This window comes from Syngnathoides biaculeatus, chromosome 11 (genome assembly GCF_019802595.1).
Source record: "Syngnathoides biaculeatus isolate LvHL_M chromosome 11, ASM1980259v1, whole genome shotgun sequence".
Lineage (NCBI taxonomy): Eukaryota > Metazoa > Chordata > Actinopteri > Syngnathiformes > Syngnathidae > Syngnathoides > Syngnathoides biaculeatus.
Window position 1 is genome coordinate 28443494 of NC_084650.1, and position 17917 is coordinate 28461410.

General features: G+C 40.2%; 1 protein-coding gene across 9 annotated transcripts in view; it reads right to left on the bottom strand.

Moving 5' to 3' along the window:
* diaph2 (diaphanous-related formin 2) overlaps positions 1-17917 on the bottom strand; it is a 468029-nt gene that overhangs the window by 324443 nt on the left and 125669 nt on the right. For all 9 annotated transcript variants that reach the window (XM_061834220.1, XM_061834223.1, XM_061834222.1 and 6 more), the window contains one exon: positions 11756-11895. In XM_061834220.1, the coding sequence (XP_061690204.1) occupies positions 11756-11895 (140 nt within the window). The remainder of the gene's footprint in view (positions 1-11755; positions 11896-17917) is intronic.

Here is a 17917-nt window from a genome sequence, read left to right on the forward strand (position 1 = left end):
GTGGAGCCACCCCGGAGCTGGAGAGACTTCGGGATGGCTGTGATGGTGGCGGTCATGGCTCTGGTCCTTCTCTCCATCATCCTCTTCGCTCCTGAGGGCTCCCAGCCGGTTCAGGACCTGGCCTCGTTGGTGACCAATCCACGGCTGCCTCCTGACCAAGCCTCTGTGGCGACCAGTCCCTGGTCGTCTCGCAACCACGGCGTGGGAGGTTCTCATCCGGAACAGTTGGCTGCCTCGGTCTGGTTCCTGCTTCGCCGTTTGGTTCCTCACAGAGGTCGTCTGCCCGAATCGCTCCGTGGGGACCCTGGTGCTTGGCGTTCGGGTCGTCCTCCTGACCTGTCCACCCGGACGCCTTGCGACTGGGGTTCGGGGGGGGGCGTGCCCTCCTCCTGATCCCCCTTCCGCCCACCCCTGTCTGTGTTAATTATTGTCTGTTTCTTTCGTTTAGGCATGTCTGGGAGCCGTGCCTTTGAGGGGGGTACTGTCATGATCCTGCCGCTCCAGCCCGGGGTGTGCGGGTGCCCGCGCGGTTGCGCTGATTAGGAGGCGCACACCTGCGCCTCATGCGGGCTGATTCGCCTGTGTATTTATATGTCCCCGATGAAGACTGGTCCTCGCCAGTTCGTTGAGCTTCATGTCCCGTTCGAGTACCCCTGATCGACAACCTGTGTGTACCGACCTTCTCCTGTTCTCCGACCAATCCCGTAAGCCTGACTCCTTTGATACTTCCGCCTGCTTTGATCGTTCTCCCGTGTACCGACTCCTGCCTGCCCGCTCACCTGCTCTCTTCGCTCGATGTCCCAACTACCGCTGCTGCATCTGACTGCCTGCTCGATCCCCAACCTCGGCATATAATAAACGTTTCTCCCTGAACTACCTTGCATCGTCCGAGTCCTGCATTTGGGTCCTACTCCCGTTCCGATGGGACGTGACAGTTAGCTGGGTCGGTTTAAGCATACCCGTGAACCTACTGAGGATTACCGTTTTTTCCGTACGACAAGATACTACTTTTTTTTTTCAGATCAATGTCATCTTTGATGGGATTGGCAAATTATGAGATTAAAGTATATCAGCCATCCATCCACCCATTTCTTGAGCCGCTTATCCTCACAACTACATCTCTAATTGCTTTCCCAAGTAATTTGTAAAAAGAAAGTAATAAATCATACTTCAACAATGTCCATACGAGGACATAACACTTTTAATGTTATTTTTCTCATCCTCGAGATCAAATGTGTAATTAATCTATGAATAAAACACAAGCAATAAGCACTCGTTGTTTGGTTAATTTTTAAGTTTATAATGGTTTGGGTTTTTTTCCCCCATTAACTCTCATTTGACCAGAAGTAGGTGAGAAGCCTTGTTATGGGAAGCAGCTATTACTTTTGTATTTTATTTCAGTTAAAGATGTCATCCTCTGGGAATACAGACTCGCTCTGTGCCACATAATTCCAACAGCAAATAGCGGTATGAAGTGCATCTTGAAACCTAGCACCATTAGTGTCTGTTTTAGCAATTTAGCGTGTCGAACTTAGTCACATTATATCCTGACCATGGATATGATTTAATGTACAAGCTTTTCGAGTAATACTTATAAAATAGCAACAATGCATTCCTTTCATAAGATAAATTAAATATACAGTATGGCACTTACAGACCTGAGGTGGGTAGGAATTTATTACATTTACTCAAGTACCGTAATTCTCGGCCTACAGAGCGCAACTGCTTATAAGCCTCACCCAGTACATTTTTAAAGGAAATACCATTTGGTACATTCATACGCCGCAGCTGTGTAAAAGCCGCATGTACCCACATTAACACATGAGATATTTACAAAGAAAGACGGTACACAGAGAGTTTAATGCTCGCGCCGTGGTAATGCTAGCACTAGTAAAAGTCACTTCCGCGGCACATATATTCCATCGATCTCACTCTAACCCTTTCTGCTTGAGTGCCCCCCTGGCGACCGTTAGAAAAAATGCACAAATTAGCCACATCACCGCATAAACCGCAGGGTTGAAAGCGTATGAAAAAAGTCGCAGCTTATAGGGCGGAAATTATGTTAACTTTTTGTCAGACTAGTTTTATTGTAATGTACTTTTTTACTTTTACTTAAGTATTTAAGTTAAGAAGTACTTTTACTCCATTAGAGTGATCCACATGCTCCTCGTTGCTATAAATGATCAATTATTGCTTATTTATCAAATATTGTTGGCATGATCTACTTGTTTATACTTCGACTTCCACATCGGACGCTGTTGCACCAATGTAACCTAAAAATGGGTGACACTTCACTTCATTTCATCAATAAAAAGGTACAAAGCAGTCACATGAATAAACACAGTCTTTTATTAGGCTTCGTAAGCCTGATGAAGTGAATCATATTGAACACAATCAGCCATTTAATTTAGACTATAAAAAACAATAGGCTGATTTCAATCGATATGAAGTTCTTACAAAGGTTCAAACATAAGTTCTGTTTTAGTCTTGCATTGCTGTGTTTAGTTATCCTTTCTGACAACTACTTCCCCACTGAATGCAAAAACAAGGGGGTTGTAATTGTCAGTAAACTGCCAACTTACTTATCATCAGTAGATTAAGACATGAATAAAAAGGAGCAAGTCAACCGAATCAAAAATGACTAAATGAAAAGTGAGAATAGAAGTACAGGCTCAATAATTGTCTGGGGAAGAAAACTGTGAAAAACATGTCAGCTGAAGCTAAGACTTAAAACAGTAGGCAGCTGACGCTTGGGGCGATTCCATCTGTGGGTGGCTGTGCAGATTCCACATGCCACACACCTGTAGGAGACTGCCTGAGAGATAAAGCCCAAAGCACAATGGCCCAGCGGCCACCTGCGCTGCCAAGCAGGTGTGCAGCCTCGCCAGTTAAACTATTAGACAAACACAAGCCTGTAGGAGCAAATTAGCAGGATGCTCAAACACACAGGAACAAGAAGAAAAGTCGTGCTTAAGCAGTCAAGTTAAAAAACAGTGGATTAAACAATAAAGATGTTATTTGTCGTATAAATGTATACACACACATATATATGTATGCACACACCAGAGAAAAATTCATTGAGTGTTGTTTCCATATTTGGCCAATAAAGCTGATTCTGGTTCTGATATGTATAAAATCCTGTGGTACCTTGAAGTTCCAAAGCAATAAATGTCTAGTTTAAACCATCATTTTCTTTATGATGAGGATTTCACGTGATTCTAAAGCGAAGCTCAACAGCTCTCATTGCAGGTAGTTTTAAAGGAATAACTTTGCATGTCGACTGGTAGCTTGTAGTTAGAACACCAAACAAGTTTTTACATTTAGAGTTCAACCAAAATTTGGTTGAAAGTGTCAAAAAGTTCAAATTTTTTTGGGGTTGGGGGGAGTTTTCACTGCTGGAATCCATGAGCACACTCACTGGACCTCACTTCACGCTGTATCAAAGGAATATAAAATGAATGAATGATTTGCCTTTTACTTTGGCTTTAGCTGACACGCTTTCTGAAAGAATAAAATTATAAGACTCGCGTTCAAAGAAGCTGGGGGTTCTGCCCATTGCACTTTTTTTTCACTACCGGAAAAAGAACAGTGAGATATTTGCACTAGCCATTAGCCATAGCATTTCAAAAGTGTCACAGAACAGTGTGGTCAAAAATCAAGGTACCAGTGTAGCGGGCCTGTAGGTGCGTCCCACTGAGCCTATTTTAAAACTGTCTAAATGACCTGAGAGCAGAATTAAGAGCAGAATTATCAAAATTATATTGACAAAATTCCCTCACCTACTGCCTCTAATTTAATGTTAATTACTATTTTCAAACTGAAGTGGTACAAGGATGAGTCGTCAGTGGGTGGGTGTAGAGATCGCAGGCGTGACCACTGATGTCATTCATTTTCCAATGAGCATCAATGTTCAAGAGCCTTGGAGTGGGCCATGGTAACCTTGGGGTGATGTGTGTTGGGGGTTCCTTTGTGCAAAAGTGCAAAGCAGAAGGGCAGGTCAGGAGTGATGGTATGGGCACCGACTTCAAATCTTAAAATCTAGCCAGGATTTCAACATTCAAGTTTGGTCAAAAATGTTCTGTAACCAAATGAAAAATCATGCATATTATGAACATACGGTTCAATGTTCATATTTATTTTATTTGCATATTATTTGTGGTTGGGTGCAACCTTTAGTATTTACTTTATTTAAGACCATAAGATGGGTTTACAGGCATCCTTTTTGTCATTCAGATTGAATTAATTCCAATTGAAGGTCTCCAGTTACCTACTTAGATGTGATGTGATCTATTTTGGTTGTGTAAATGCATGTGCACTACTAGAGAGGCCCTGTAGCTCAGTGGTTAGAGCACTGGTTTGGTAAACCAGGGGTTGTGGGTTCGTATCCCACTTGGGCCTCCTCTCCCTGAGAAGGGTTGCGTCAGGAAAGGCATCTGGTGTAAAAATTGTGCCAAACATATATGTGCGTTCATCTGAGATGACACGCTGTGGCGACCCTGAAAGGGACAAGCCGAAAGAAGCTTACTTAAATGCATGTGCACTGAATTTAGTCAAAAATGCTGTGTGACATGCACACATCAACTTCAATGTCACTTCATTTATCAAGATGGAGGACATCTATTACAAAGTAGTTGGGATTTTTAAATACTTTTTCAGAACAGCTTGATAAAATCATTAAGATGGCTGGCTAAAAACAAGATCTCTGTAACATACGAGCTCAAATTTGGAAGTCACTGTATTTATGGATGTAAATAATAATGTCACCGCGCATTTATGTTAAGACTGAACATGTCCAGACAGAGTGCAGCCCAGCTCCATTCCAATTCAGTTTACATGAAGAAAATGTATTTCTAATCTGTTTGGTAAAAGGAATAATCAACCCCTATGAATCCGGATGAAATTCCATTCAGATATGTCCTTATTCCAATTGAGATAATTATATTGGTCTTACCGCAATCAGAATTTTTGAGGCCTATCAACTGATCATCGAGTTTAAAATAACTGATCACAAATGTGATTTCAAAAATAGAACTATGTTTCTATTTACAATGGATACAGAAATTATTCAGATCTCCCTGAATTTTTCATTCATCCATCCATCATCTGAGCCTCTTATCCTCACAAGGGTCGTGGGAGTGCTGAAGCCTATCCCAGCTACATTCGGGCAGTAGTTTTTAATTAATGCATGTTTTTTGGGATGTGGGAGGAAACTGGAGTGCCCCAAGAACACCCACTCGGGCATGGGAAGAACATGTAAACTCCACACAAGCAGGACAGCCATGAAACAATGGATAGTACCACGCCACTTCTACGGGTAAAATGTTTATTTTATCTTCTATCTTGTGCTGAAAATGCATTCTGTAAACCATTGTGGGCTCAGTTGTAGTACAGGCAAGTAACCTAATGTTACCACATGAATGGGCCTATGTGAGTTGTGGCATTTATTTATTCTTCCAAGCGAACAATGTACCTGACGTTTCATTGGAGTCTAGTGTCAATTGGAGTAGATGTCACTGTCCGATAAATATTTATGGTGTACATTGATCAATTTCAATCCAATCCATTTTTTCTACAGCACTTGTTCTAATTAAGCCCATGGGTGAGATGGAACCTATCCTATTGTGCAAGAGAATATATTCACCCCCAAATTGGTCAAAGGTTAGGCACAGAGCAAATACAGAGATAAATAATCATTGGCACCTACGGATACTTCTGAGTTTTTGATTAACCTAACATAGTTGTCTTTGGAATGTGGGAAGAAGCAAGACTGCCAGGAGCAAGCAGGTGGAGGAGATACAAAACTGGAGACAGGAAAGCCTCAGCTAAGAGTCGAACCCTGAACCTTAGTCCTGAGAGACAGACCTGCTCACCTCTCATCCATCTTGCTGCTAATTATATTTATGATTACTTTAAAGATAACATAGATTAAAAAAAAAAAAAAAACAACACGTTGGATATTAAGACATCCATAGACTGACTCTCTAACATGGACCTTGTAGAAAACTGTCAATTTCATTTCATAGAAAACTTTTGTTTTGTCATGGAAAAGGCCCCTCTGACAGCTACTTCTGTTTGACTTAGTTTTGCATCCACTTTGTCCGTATTTGGCAAAGACCACCCCTTCCTCTAATTTGTTGCCCACTTGTGAACATACACAATATGCTGAAAGCTCGGCAGCGGAGTGGTACTGTCACCATAGATCGATGACAGTGACGTAGATAAGCAAGAGAAGTTCGAGTGACCTGATGTAGGGCCTTGCTGCAGAAAAACTGTCTCTCAATCAGGAATGGATGGATGATTTTAATTCATATTTCAAACATTTAAAACTTAACACACTATCGAGATAACATTGCATCCTGAATAATAGAAAAAGAAAATATATCCATTATCCAAAACTGCTCAAGTGTTACGGGAGTGCTGGAGGCTATCCCACCTATCTTCAAGCAGGAGATGGGTACACCTTGAAGTAGTTACCAGACAATCGTAGGGAACATAGAGACAAACAACCATTCGTACTCTCAATCACAACTACAATTTGGAGTCTCCAATTAATGCATGTTTTTGGGCGGGGCCGAGATTTGAACTCCAGAACAGACGCCCTAAACAGTCACCACTTTTCCGCCAAAACAAAATATGTCCCCTTTATATAGCTCAAACTCAAGTAGTTGGATGACGAACCAATTTTACAGTGGTTATAGTCATGAACAATCTTTCTGAAGCGCTCAAGGACCCCGTGGACTTGGCTATCCACAGGAGGTGATCTCTTCATAAAGCACAGTGCCCCCTACATGCTCAAGGGTCAGTGGAAAACACCCACAGGACAAGCCCGGCTCAGTTAGCGTACATCCACTCGACAGCAGCTCGCCTTTCCAACTGGGAACTTACATAACCTTACATCTCTTACTAGGCGGGAAGCCAGAGGGCTTAGACTTCATTGTTAAGATGACTTTTGAGGGATAATTAGGTTTTTACAACAAACTATTTTAAATGTGCCTTCTGTTGATTGTCACTCTATTGGGGGATGTGATAAGAAGGAATATGGAGTTTGAGATCGGTGTATTCATATTAAGTCAGCCTTCATGTGTAGGTGGGCGAAAGCTACAATAACTGCAATCAAGTATATCCCATCTCAATGTCTTGGTTGAATAAGCAGCAATGGTAGCCAAAAGAGTGATGAATCATCATCATTAGTACCTGCAAAGTACTGGAAGTGCGAGTAGAACACACAAGATATATTAATTACACATTCAAACTCGCATAGTTAAAGTTATAGAACTCATCACTGTCGGGTCTTTCTTCCTATTAATTTAACACAACTATAATCTTGACTGGTATGAACATTAAGATAAACTAATTGTTCCTTTGGGAACACCACAGTCACGTGTTGTATTTCACTCATGCCGTTGATCATTTAGTTCTTGTCCATTGCTCATTGAGTCGCATTAAGATGAAGATGTACTGAGGACACTATTTACTGTGAAAAAGGAAGGTATTTGGTCAAATGAATTAAAAACAATTAAAAAAACTAAAAGTTGTGCATCTGTAATTATTTCCAGAGTTGTGCAAAAACCAATCTAATTTTCAGATGGGTTTTAAAATGTATGAATTTGAAAGGGATGGTATATTTTCAGGAATGGCAAATATACTTCATTGTGATACACTCATTGACCAGGTTCACAGTGGTTATAAGAGCGTGTCTATTATCCCTGAACAAATAAATGACAGTGAAACCATAACACCTGATTGTATTGTTTTCAATGTAAATGTCGGTTATTTAATCTAAGCCCACAAAGCATTTAAGAGATGGTAGTAAATGGTGACAAAATTTTGTCTTAGTGCAGGGATTAAATATGATCATTCATTCTGTTCAGACTAAACACAACGCTCAGACTAGTCTGTCCTAAGTAAAGGCCTCTTTTTTTGTACTCGCACAGGTGCCGACCACGCTGACGTCACTGTGGCCCGCACGTAGTTTTCCATTCCATTTTCCAAGCCACTTATCCTCACAAGGGTCGTAGTTCGCCTTTATACTCGAGTGCAACCCATGCGTGCAGTTTTGACAATGTGGTGCAATTCTTCTCCAAATCAGCGGTGTCACTATGGCTTATACTGCCTAGGATGTCACAGCGTACAGGTTCCGCAGTACTTTTTGATTATTTCCGGTTGTCATTTTTTACTTTCTGTAACAAGGAACAAAGCAACCACAACGGTGATGAGACTAAATGGTCAGATGTTAAATTGCACTAATGTTCAGCACAACTGAAGTCAAGTTGTACAACTGTTGGGTTCTACAATGCCATATTCGATTCAGTTTTAGTAGACATATTATTCCCTGTTGTTGGAGCGCTTCAGGCCAATTTTGAGAGTAAAAATTGTTAACTTTTTATGATTTGAGTATATTGTTTTATTTTTCCAGAGAATCTTTTTAAGACAAATTTAATGCAGTAGACTGAATACACAATTAAGCATCTTTGAAAATGTATTGCATACACCCCATCTGTGAATTTAGACACACAGCAGAACCCTCCCTCTCCACAAAAGCCATTCTTGTTGAAAACTTCTGTACTCCTATTTTTTTTCTTTGAGCAATCTTTGTCAAAACCGTTTCCACAATTAGTTGTCCGACTCGATCTGCGTTCGACCCTTCTGCTCCTGCGTACAGCGACTGCCACAGCAAACTACAGCAACCCTACATGGACAAACTGTATCTGCGTCATTTGCGTTGCCTGCGCAATAGAAATCACATGTACAGTATGTCGTTATGAGGGCTCTGGGAGCCATATGCTACCATCAAAAGAGGTATGGTTCGAGAACCATAGGTTCCCGACCCCTGGATTAAAACTCCAACTTCCCATTGGCACAATTACTTGAGTGCTCACTGTTCTGACGTTTCAGGTAAATAAGATGTAATTCATACAAATGTGCATTTTACGACTTAGTATTTGTTTCTAAAGCTGTATATTTAAAAAAAAAAAATCACAATAATTGTAAAGAACCAGATTGTGACATGAATCGGGATTTGAATTGGTAGATACTAGCCAATGCACATCCCTAAAAGGCATTTTGTGGATGTGTTTTTCTGTCTGTGTGAGAGTGTGCATGTGTGTGTTTGTGTCTCTTGTGCTCAGCCAGCGGAGCACTGACATGGAGAGAGCCCTTTAATGAATGGTTTAACACACAGAATCACAAATATCAGGGCGATCATTTTGAGATTTTCAGAGGTTAAGTTGGGTATCAGTCAATTTTGCTGAGGATTGCTTGTAGTTTTGTGACATGAAGCAATGTTAATTTATTCTATATAAGAGGAAAATGCTGACTGCCCATAAAATCACAAATATTGGTGTGATTGTTGTAATGGTATGGGCGTAAGCAGAAATCTCCATATACATTTTGGTGGTGATTTGGTGGCGATGTTCGCATTCTTCTATATGAGGAAAATTCTTCATTTCGATAAAAGACAAAATATTGAGGCAATCCTGATATTTTCAGAGGGTGAAGTGGCCGTGAATAGAAATGTACTCATAAATTTTGGTGACAACTTATAGCTGTTTTGAGAAGTTAAGCAACATTATGGATTTTCTCTATCATAAGCACATACAGTAGATGAATGGATGACCAAATAAGTCTGATAGACTCCAGGAGTTGTCTACCCAACCAGCAGAGATTGAAGTCGCCATTAGGTCACCAAATTTGTCTCCAGAACAATAAAATGGTGTCTTAGTTAGCACACGACATATTTTTTTTATATTTTTTTATCTATTCTGAGCTCAGACATATCCCACCTGTCTCTGAGGATGAGGTCTCGTCAACAGTCCATCAAAGTTGTTTTCTTCTTCAGGAAATTGCAAATGGTTCTTGTGGTCATTGTTTGTGCAAAGGATCTGATTGATTTTATATTTTCTTTCAATCTATTGAAAGCACTCTGGTTTTAATGGTTTAGGTCCTGAATAAATTAAAGGGATGCTAATGGACCATAAACTCAGAAGCTTTATGAGATTCAACTCTGATAGCGGAGCACAGAGTCCAAATAAAATATGCTCAAGCAGGATTTAGCTGTAATGTTCTAAAAAAAAGGGAATACAAAGTTGCCAACAGAAATTAAGTCAATCCCAAGTGCCAATGTTTTCCAGTACAGATTAAACAATATTTATTTTTCTCATGCGTATAATAGAGCATTTTACAGCACTTTAATTTTTTTTTTTTTGCACTGCATGTATTAATCAGTCACTCACATTTGACAAGTATGATCACGCACTCGTGCCATCGCACTCGCAAATGTTAATTTACATGTTTATTTCATAAACGTTGGGAACAAAACAAGCCTGATCCTAAACAATCAGTATTCACCCGGAAACAGGAAATGCAAGTTAACCGTACTGAGCATGTTCAGAGATTTTTCAGGTACTGCGAGTGCATTTATGTCGAAAGTCATCAACATCATGAGCCATGTCAAAGGAAACCAGTTACACCAGGGGTGCTCATTGCGTTGATCGCAAGGCAGTTTTGGTTGATCGTATGACAGCATGCCCAAAACTATCATACACCTCATCACTTGATTCAGGTGTGGCCAATACGTCAAGTGCATGCACATAAAGGTACGTTCTAGCAAGCAGGCCTCCTATTTACGGCAGTCGCGGCAAGAAAAAAAAAAAAAAAAAAATATATATATATATATATATAAGCGGTAAGAGCACTGGTTTGGTAAACCAGGGGTTGTGGGTTCGAATCCCACTGGGGCCTCCACTCCCTGAGAAGGGTTGCGTCAGGAAGGGCATCCGGCGTAAAAATTGTGCCAAACATATATGTGCGTTCATCTGAGATGACACGCTGTGGCGACCCCGAAAGGGACAAGCCGAAAGATATTTACTTATATATACATAAATACACACACGCAGACAAACACACTTTCTGAAACCAATGCAACACTGGCTCCCAGAGAATGTATGGTTTGAAAAGGCAATATATTCTATTCACGACCTTTTAATACAGAGTATCACGTAACTCTCCACACATAGGAGATATAATACATTCCATACATATATGGTTCTAACATATATTTCTTTATATTTCAGACACCGCAAAGAATGCATTGGAATAAAAAGTAAATCATCCTGAATGCCGGTTCACTAATCAGTTGTATGGTTACAAGCGTATTTAACAGAAAACATGGGAAAAGTGTCACACACGGCACTGTGGCAAAACTTAGTAAAGTTAAAAAAACAAAGCTTTGGATCAAGTAAGATGTGGTCGAAGAGTACAGTCAACATATTATAGAAGCAAGCAAAATATCCAAATAAAAATGGGATTTGTCGAAAAACTTTTATTTTTCCTATGTATTGAGACTTATGGGACACTCTGTTTATTTAATGGCTTTCATTGATGAAGATTTCAAGTATACCTCCCACTTTTTAAAACACAAATGCCAAGAGATTATCGTAGATAAAGCATTTCCCCTCTTAAGTGATCTTTCTCCCACTGTTTATTCTGTATACTGAATACAGTATTACACAATTTACTCAAGGCCCATGCTTGGGCCTTAAGTAAATTGAGTATGGTGGTGGCCTGAAACAAAAAGGCGAATTTTAGGAAAAATATGTGCCTAGCTTAATTGTAGCAGTTTTAGTTGTTTGATTTGCAAATTCTTCTTCTTTTCCTTTCTGCTAAACGTGACAATTATATAAGGCACAACAAATTCCAGGGCATCCACAAATCAGTATACAGTCTATATACAGTTCAAATACTAAACGGTACCAACCTGACAGGGTTACTGGTGAGAGAAACTCTGAGTGACTCGAGGCAATTGAGGAGCTTGTCTTCTGTGATACCAGACCGAAGCTCATGGACATATTCCTGGGATGAGAGTGTACATTCATGCTTGCTGTTCCTCAGTCCACCCTGGAAGCAAAACACAGAATTACGTGATGATGCTTTAAAACAAACCCAACACCCTATCTTTTTTAAGCATTAAAAAAAGAATTGTTGAAAGTATGTTGCTTGATCTTATAGGCTAATGCACAGAACACTTTTTTTATTATCATTGTAAACCTACTAACTCATCGCACCTATTCTAAATTGTATTCTAATTTCAATTTTGCACAACACTAAAAAAAGTGCATGAAAACAGATTCTGTATATCCCACTTCTACCAACAGAAGGATGTGGTTGAGTCAAGTTACCATACAAAAAAAATGGCATTGAATATGCTTGGAACATGACTGTTCAGCAAAATCATGTGCACTGTGTTGATCCCCAAACTGCTGTTTTTCCAACAAAGTGAGCTGCACTAATAGGCACTTTTGCAAGTAGTGAGATAGCTCATTTATTTGGGCTAAAGTGATGTGCCTGGTGCTGTGCAGCAAAGCACAATCAACATGAAGGAACCCACCCACACACACAGTCCCCACCACTATGATCAGAATCCATAACTTACAGCTCTAAAAAACAACTTTATCATCATCTTATGACAGTAGGCTAACACCGTGTCAGTAAAACCAACAAATATGTGGTGCAGTTGCAAAGAAATAGGAGTTTCCTGGCTTGGTTGTCACCCAGGGAGAAGAAGAAAAAGTAGGTGCAGTCATTATGGGGCACAAATCAATAAAAAGTAAACTAAACGTGCAGCACAGTGGCTCTCTCCAGGAAGGGTCAGGGCACATTGTTCTACCTTGGGAATCTCAGCTACTGTTATTGTGTGCAACAAACGGCAACAAATTAAGGTGGGAACAAAAGCTTGTCGGAGGTAGAACATAAAAGCTGAATTCAATATGTATTCACATTGATAAGCACTACATATAAAAGGTCCACTGACACAAAAAGCATGATTTTTAGTGTTTTTAATAATAATTTAAAAAAAAAAAGCAGCCAGAATGGACCCATCCATTTTTTCACCACACAACATGATTTTGACGTATATGGCTTTTTGTAACTCCCGCCATGAAAATCCTCTCGAGGGATTTTGTTTTGGAGAAGAAGCAAGAAGTGACGTTACTAGCAGATGCCCACTCAGATGGGCTTGTGTGTTTATACCAGTTTTACCTGCGGGAAGGTAGCTCTTTGCTCGTTTGTGTTAGCCAAAATGCCAGCTCGTTGTATTGGTGAATATTTCTCGAACAATCGGGAGGATGGATTCACTCTTCATATTTTTCCAAATGACCCGGTTCGTTGAGAAAAATATATTGCACAGGTGCAAAGGAGCAGAGATTCGTAGGTTCTAAATGACCGGTAGGTGTGTATAGAGCTACTAAAAAAATAATACTTGGGGGGGATAACATAATGCTTTCAGAATGTAAGTAATGTACGTAAGTCAGGGGTGCTAAATGTGTCAATGTGGGCGTTGGCGCCGCGTGCGCCGATCACAGTCGGAAAAACCCTGGTCTGCTGATAGATTCCGATCGGACTTTTAACAGTCATATCAAACACATCCAGAGTGAAGGCTTGCATGCGTCTGCTTTTATCTCAAACAGACTTGACTATTGTAATTGTCTTCTGACTGGACTTCCAACAAAAACAGCATTAAACAGCTGTAGTTCATTCAGAATGCTGCACTTCACGTTCGCACCACAGCAAAGAGGTCAGAATATATGGATTGCTCCAATTCTAAAGTCTTTACACTGGCTCTCAGTCAGTTTAAGAATAGATTTTAAAGTTTCAATCTTCATCTTTCAGTAGACCGGCGTTTCAGACTTGGTCTTTTCTTAAAGAGAGGTATTTACTAACAGGAATCTTTTTTTCTGTATTGCCAAAAACAAGTATCTTAGTTTGGTTGTGGATTAATTGAATAAAATGTTGCCCCATCCAGTAATCTTTTTTAGACAGTGACATAACACCTCAATTGAATTGTAGTCATCTGGAGACACTGCTAGATATGTGTGTGTCATCTGCAGAGCTAGAATATTTAAAATAAAAGTTCTTTAGATTTTAAACAAGGGAAGTCCAAGAACTGACCCCTGAGGTACCCCACAGGTCATTGCCATTTGATGAGTGCCACATCCAAGGTTACAAAATAACTCCTTTCCTCCATGTATGACCTGAAACGTTTAAGGATCATTTAGTCCTATGGACATTTCCAACCTGTTCAGCAATATGTTATGATCTACCGTATCAAAAGGCGTAGTCTGATTTAAGTGAGAAATTCAATATTTCCTTCAAATCATCCAGGTAAAAAGTCTATTAAGAACCTCTGTGAGGTTGGATACTGAAGATATTGTGAGCAGGAGTGTTGTCATGGAGAACCAGCCATGAGTTGTCATACCACAAATCACACATTTTTTTGCGCACTGAATGAAGCAAAATGTCTGTGATCTCTTGGCAGATGTACTGGTTGATCATCCGGCCCAGATTGAAGGGGGGCGGTGTTGTAGTTTGTAGTTTGAGTTGGAAAGCATCTTTTATGACACCAGTCCTGGAACGTTTCGGAGATTGTGATGACAGCAATTTATCAATTTTTCAAAAAGAATTACAGTATATGTTGACAGAATGTGTTCCCTTATTACTTTGTGCCTTATCACTTGTGCACAGACAGCTTTAGGTCATCCTCCATTAAAAAAATGGATGGACGAAATTCTCCTTTTTATTATAAGGCTTGATTTTTTTTTTTTTTTTTAGTTTGTATTGCTTTTGTGCATCAGAAGACAGAAGTCTTGATATTGCCCCCCCCCCTTATTGTTAGATATCCTTAGGAATGCGCTTCATCACAGACTCTTTCTGATGTCTCGAAACACCTTTTCACAAGCCTGTCCCACATAAGAAATGTCCTGGGACCATATAAACATTGGACTGCCACTCAGGCAGCAGAAATGTAATCTGAGCAGGACGCTGGCTACTGGGAAATAGAGTTGTGCCCTGAAGGCTCACGAAAAACGGTCAGCCGAAGCTGAACAAAAGATACCGCTGCGTGAAAGGTAAGGGAAGAACAGTCAGAAGGAGATTTAAAGAATGTATATGCAGGGTGGGCCGATATACAGACCATCATAAGGGTGTAAGTTCTTCGCTTGTGGACAGACGTGCAATGCCTTTTGACCGCAACCAAGATGCTCATCTCTTCTCGCTTATTGAAGCCTCTATTTGTCGATAACAGTATTTCCTGCCAAAGAAAATGCTGTAGGGAGCAATTACTTTAGAGAGCCTGTCAATTTCATTTTGGCGGGTCTGGGCAGGATGGAGGCTCATTCTACCCTCCTCCATCTCGGTTCACCTTCTGTATGTTGCAGGGCATAACGGAGCTGCACTCTCTCTGAAGGGCAGGGCAGAGAGACAAAGGCAAGGCAACTGCACCTCAACATGTCATCTTCACCTGTAACGAGTTCATAACAAGCTGACGGCCCACTGCACTCAGTGCCCAGTGCTCACCACACTTGACAGACTAACGAATGCATTATTCAGCTTCTCTGTCAGCTTACCGGAAAAAACAGATGGTGACAATGTGTCTGTCTGCCCTCAAACCTGCTGCAGTGGGCCTTCGCCTTGTCTATTCTTACTATTCCCTCTTACTTTCAAAGTTAGGCACGTGACATTTCCGAACAACATTTGATCATGATAAATAACTTAAACATACAGTGGAACGTTTTTGGTCTTCAAAACAAGGTGAGAGCTTCATTTTTTTAAAAACTAGTACATGATGGAAATGGAACGCAACTGCAAACACATACACTTGGTTGGTGATCGTGAAGTAACTCATATTTAATTTTGTTTAAGCCTGACAGCAGGTGTTGTGTAAAGCAGAAAATATTGCAAACGGTATTCTGTCTCTTTGCTTTGGGTGTTTCCTTGTGTTTATTACAGGAATATAGAAAATATTCCCTCAACATAAGTATACCGTACTAAATTTCCATTTACTTGCCTATTTTCACCAATGCAGGAATTTCCTGACCCATTTGCCACTTTTGATTATTATACTGCCTCGGTGCTCTAAGTATGATAATTACACCCTGTACATAATTCAAATTCAGAAAGAATGTCCCTGTGGTCTTAAAATAACACAGATATAATCTGAGTAATTAAAGTATACCAAGATACTAAACAATAGGAGACTTGTGTTATATTTCTTGTTCATAAAGTGTTGGTAGATGAGTAGGGACAGACAGCACATAGTAAAAATGAAAAATGACATCTCACCATTTTCTTACAGTTTAAAATCAATTATCAATGAGTACATTTTGGTTAAGTACAGTTCAGGATTCAATGTATTGTTTCCATTGTAAACGCTTCCAAAGTATCTAACACAAGCGTACCTGCCTTTATTGGGTTTAACAGTGACAGATGAAGTTACAGTGGATGTCCTTTTTTTCAGGTCTCCGAAGTGCATGTTGACATTTTCTTTATCCCAATTTGACATAAAAAAAAATCCTTAAATCCAAACGTAATCATCTTCAGTGCTTCTTCATGATATTTACAAGGTGTTGCCTTTGCACTCAGCATCAAACTATGGTGCATACTGGTAGGATGCCAGGTTCATCTGCACTACACAAAACAGAACTTTTCTTAAAAAAAAAAAAAATGGGCACACTATATTGAAAATGTATTTATTTATTTATCTATCCCGCAGATCATGTAGTTCCAGTCTAAGTCATAGTGAGTCTTTCATAAGTTTAGTTCCAGGTCCTGATAATGTTGACTCAGGTCTGGCATGTGTAAAATCATGTGACTCAAGTTCCCCAGCATTGCTAGATAGGCAGTAGGGTGTGAGGAATTCAAGAGTGCAGTCTCGTTTTTCCTGTGCAGTATTAAAGATAATTTTACGTTATGTGGATTTGAGTTTATGGAGACTCCGGGATCTCTCCACAATGTTATGTGAATCCATATTTAAAGTTTTAGGGAGTTATGCAGTGTATTAGTGTCTTGGTTCTTCTCATTTTCCTGTATTTTTTCTTAATTATAGGGATAGCTTTCAATTTAAACAGGTTTCACATGACAATACAACAATGGTACATACTGCTGATTGTTTAGTAATATGAAAAGCAGTTGTAGAATAAAAACCAGACCTCTATACTGATTTACTTGCATGGCAGGAATAAAATATGAATGTGATTGTTCTTTTTGTCAGATGCATCCTGGAAATGCAAACCTCACAGGAACCTAATGCTTAGTGGATCGAGGAGCTCTAAGTAATCTGTTATATAAGATTTGGCCATATTAAATAAATGAGCCACTTCACATTCAGTGCGATATAGAGTTGTCGAATGCCTGTGGCAGTGGTGGTAAAGGTCAAAGGGAACACAGATTGGTTGAGATCGAGGCTGGCTGGACAATGACTTTTCCTGAGCTTACCTACTTTATGGGACAGAGACCTGCCGCCGGAAGATAACACATTTCATCTCACCGCCAGAGCACAGGGCTCCCAGCTCAGTGGGGGGGATTTCCCAGCAGACCATGCAACCAAGCGTTTCTTTCTCTAATCATAGCATTTTTTGACCAACACTGTCATATCTGCCTGACAGTTTCTTACACTGTCCACATTGAGGTGTTTTTGAACCCTGGGTGACAGCAGTCTATCTGACTTATCCCAGCAGTTATTTTTTTTTGTTTGTTTTTCTGTCGCCATTTTGCCCTGGTTGGGGGGGGGGGGGCAGAGCTTTGTTGTGTTGCAGCTGGGCGGTTCGCCGATAACACCTATGCAATTAGGGCCACCAACGTTTTCTCAGTAATCAGGATGGTTGTGTTACACGGCACTGCCACTGAGCTAAGAAGGGGAGGGGGGTGTTAAGAAAGAAAACAATGAGATAAGGGCACAAACACTGCCATTTTGACTTTAAAAGTAATGGTTTGGGCATACTGCATATTGTGTAATCCCAGAAGTATACACAAGGACAAATCTACCAGTAAATATATGAAATATGTTCATGTGTCGTGACTACCTCGTGAAGACAGTTCCCCGACAGGCAGGTGGGAACATCTATATTTATTTATCAACTTGCCAATT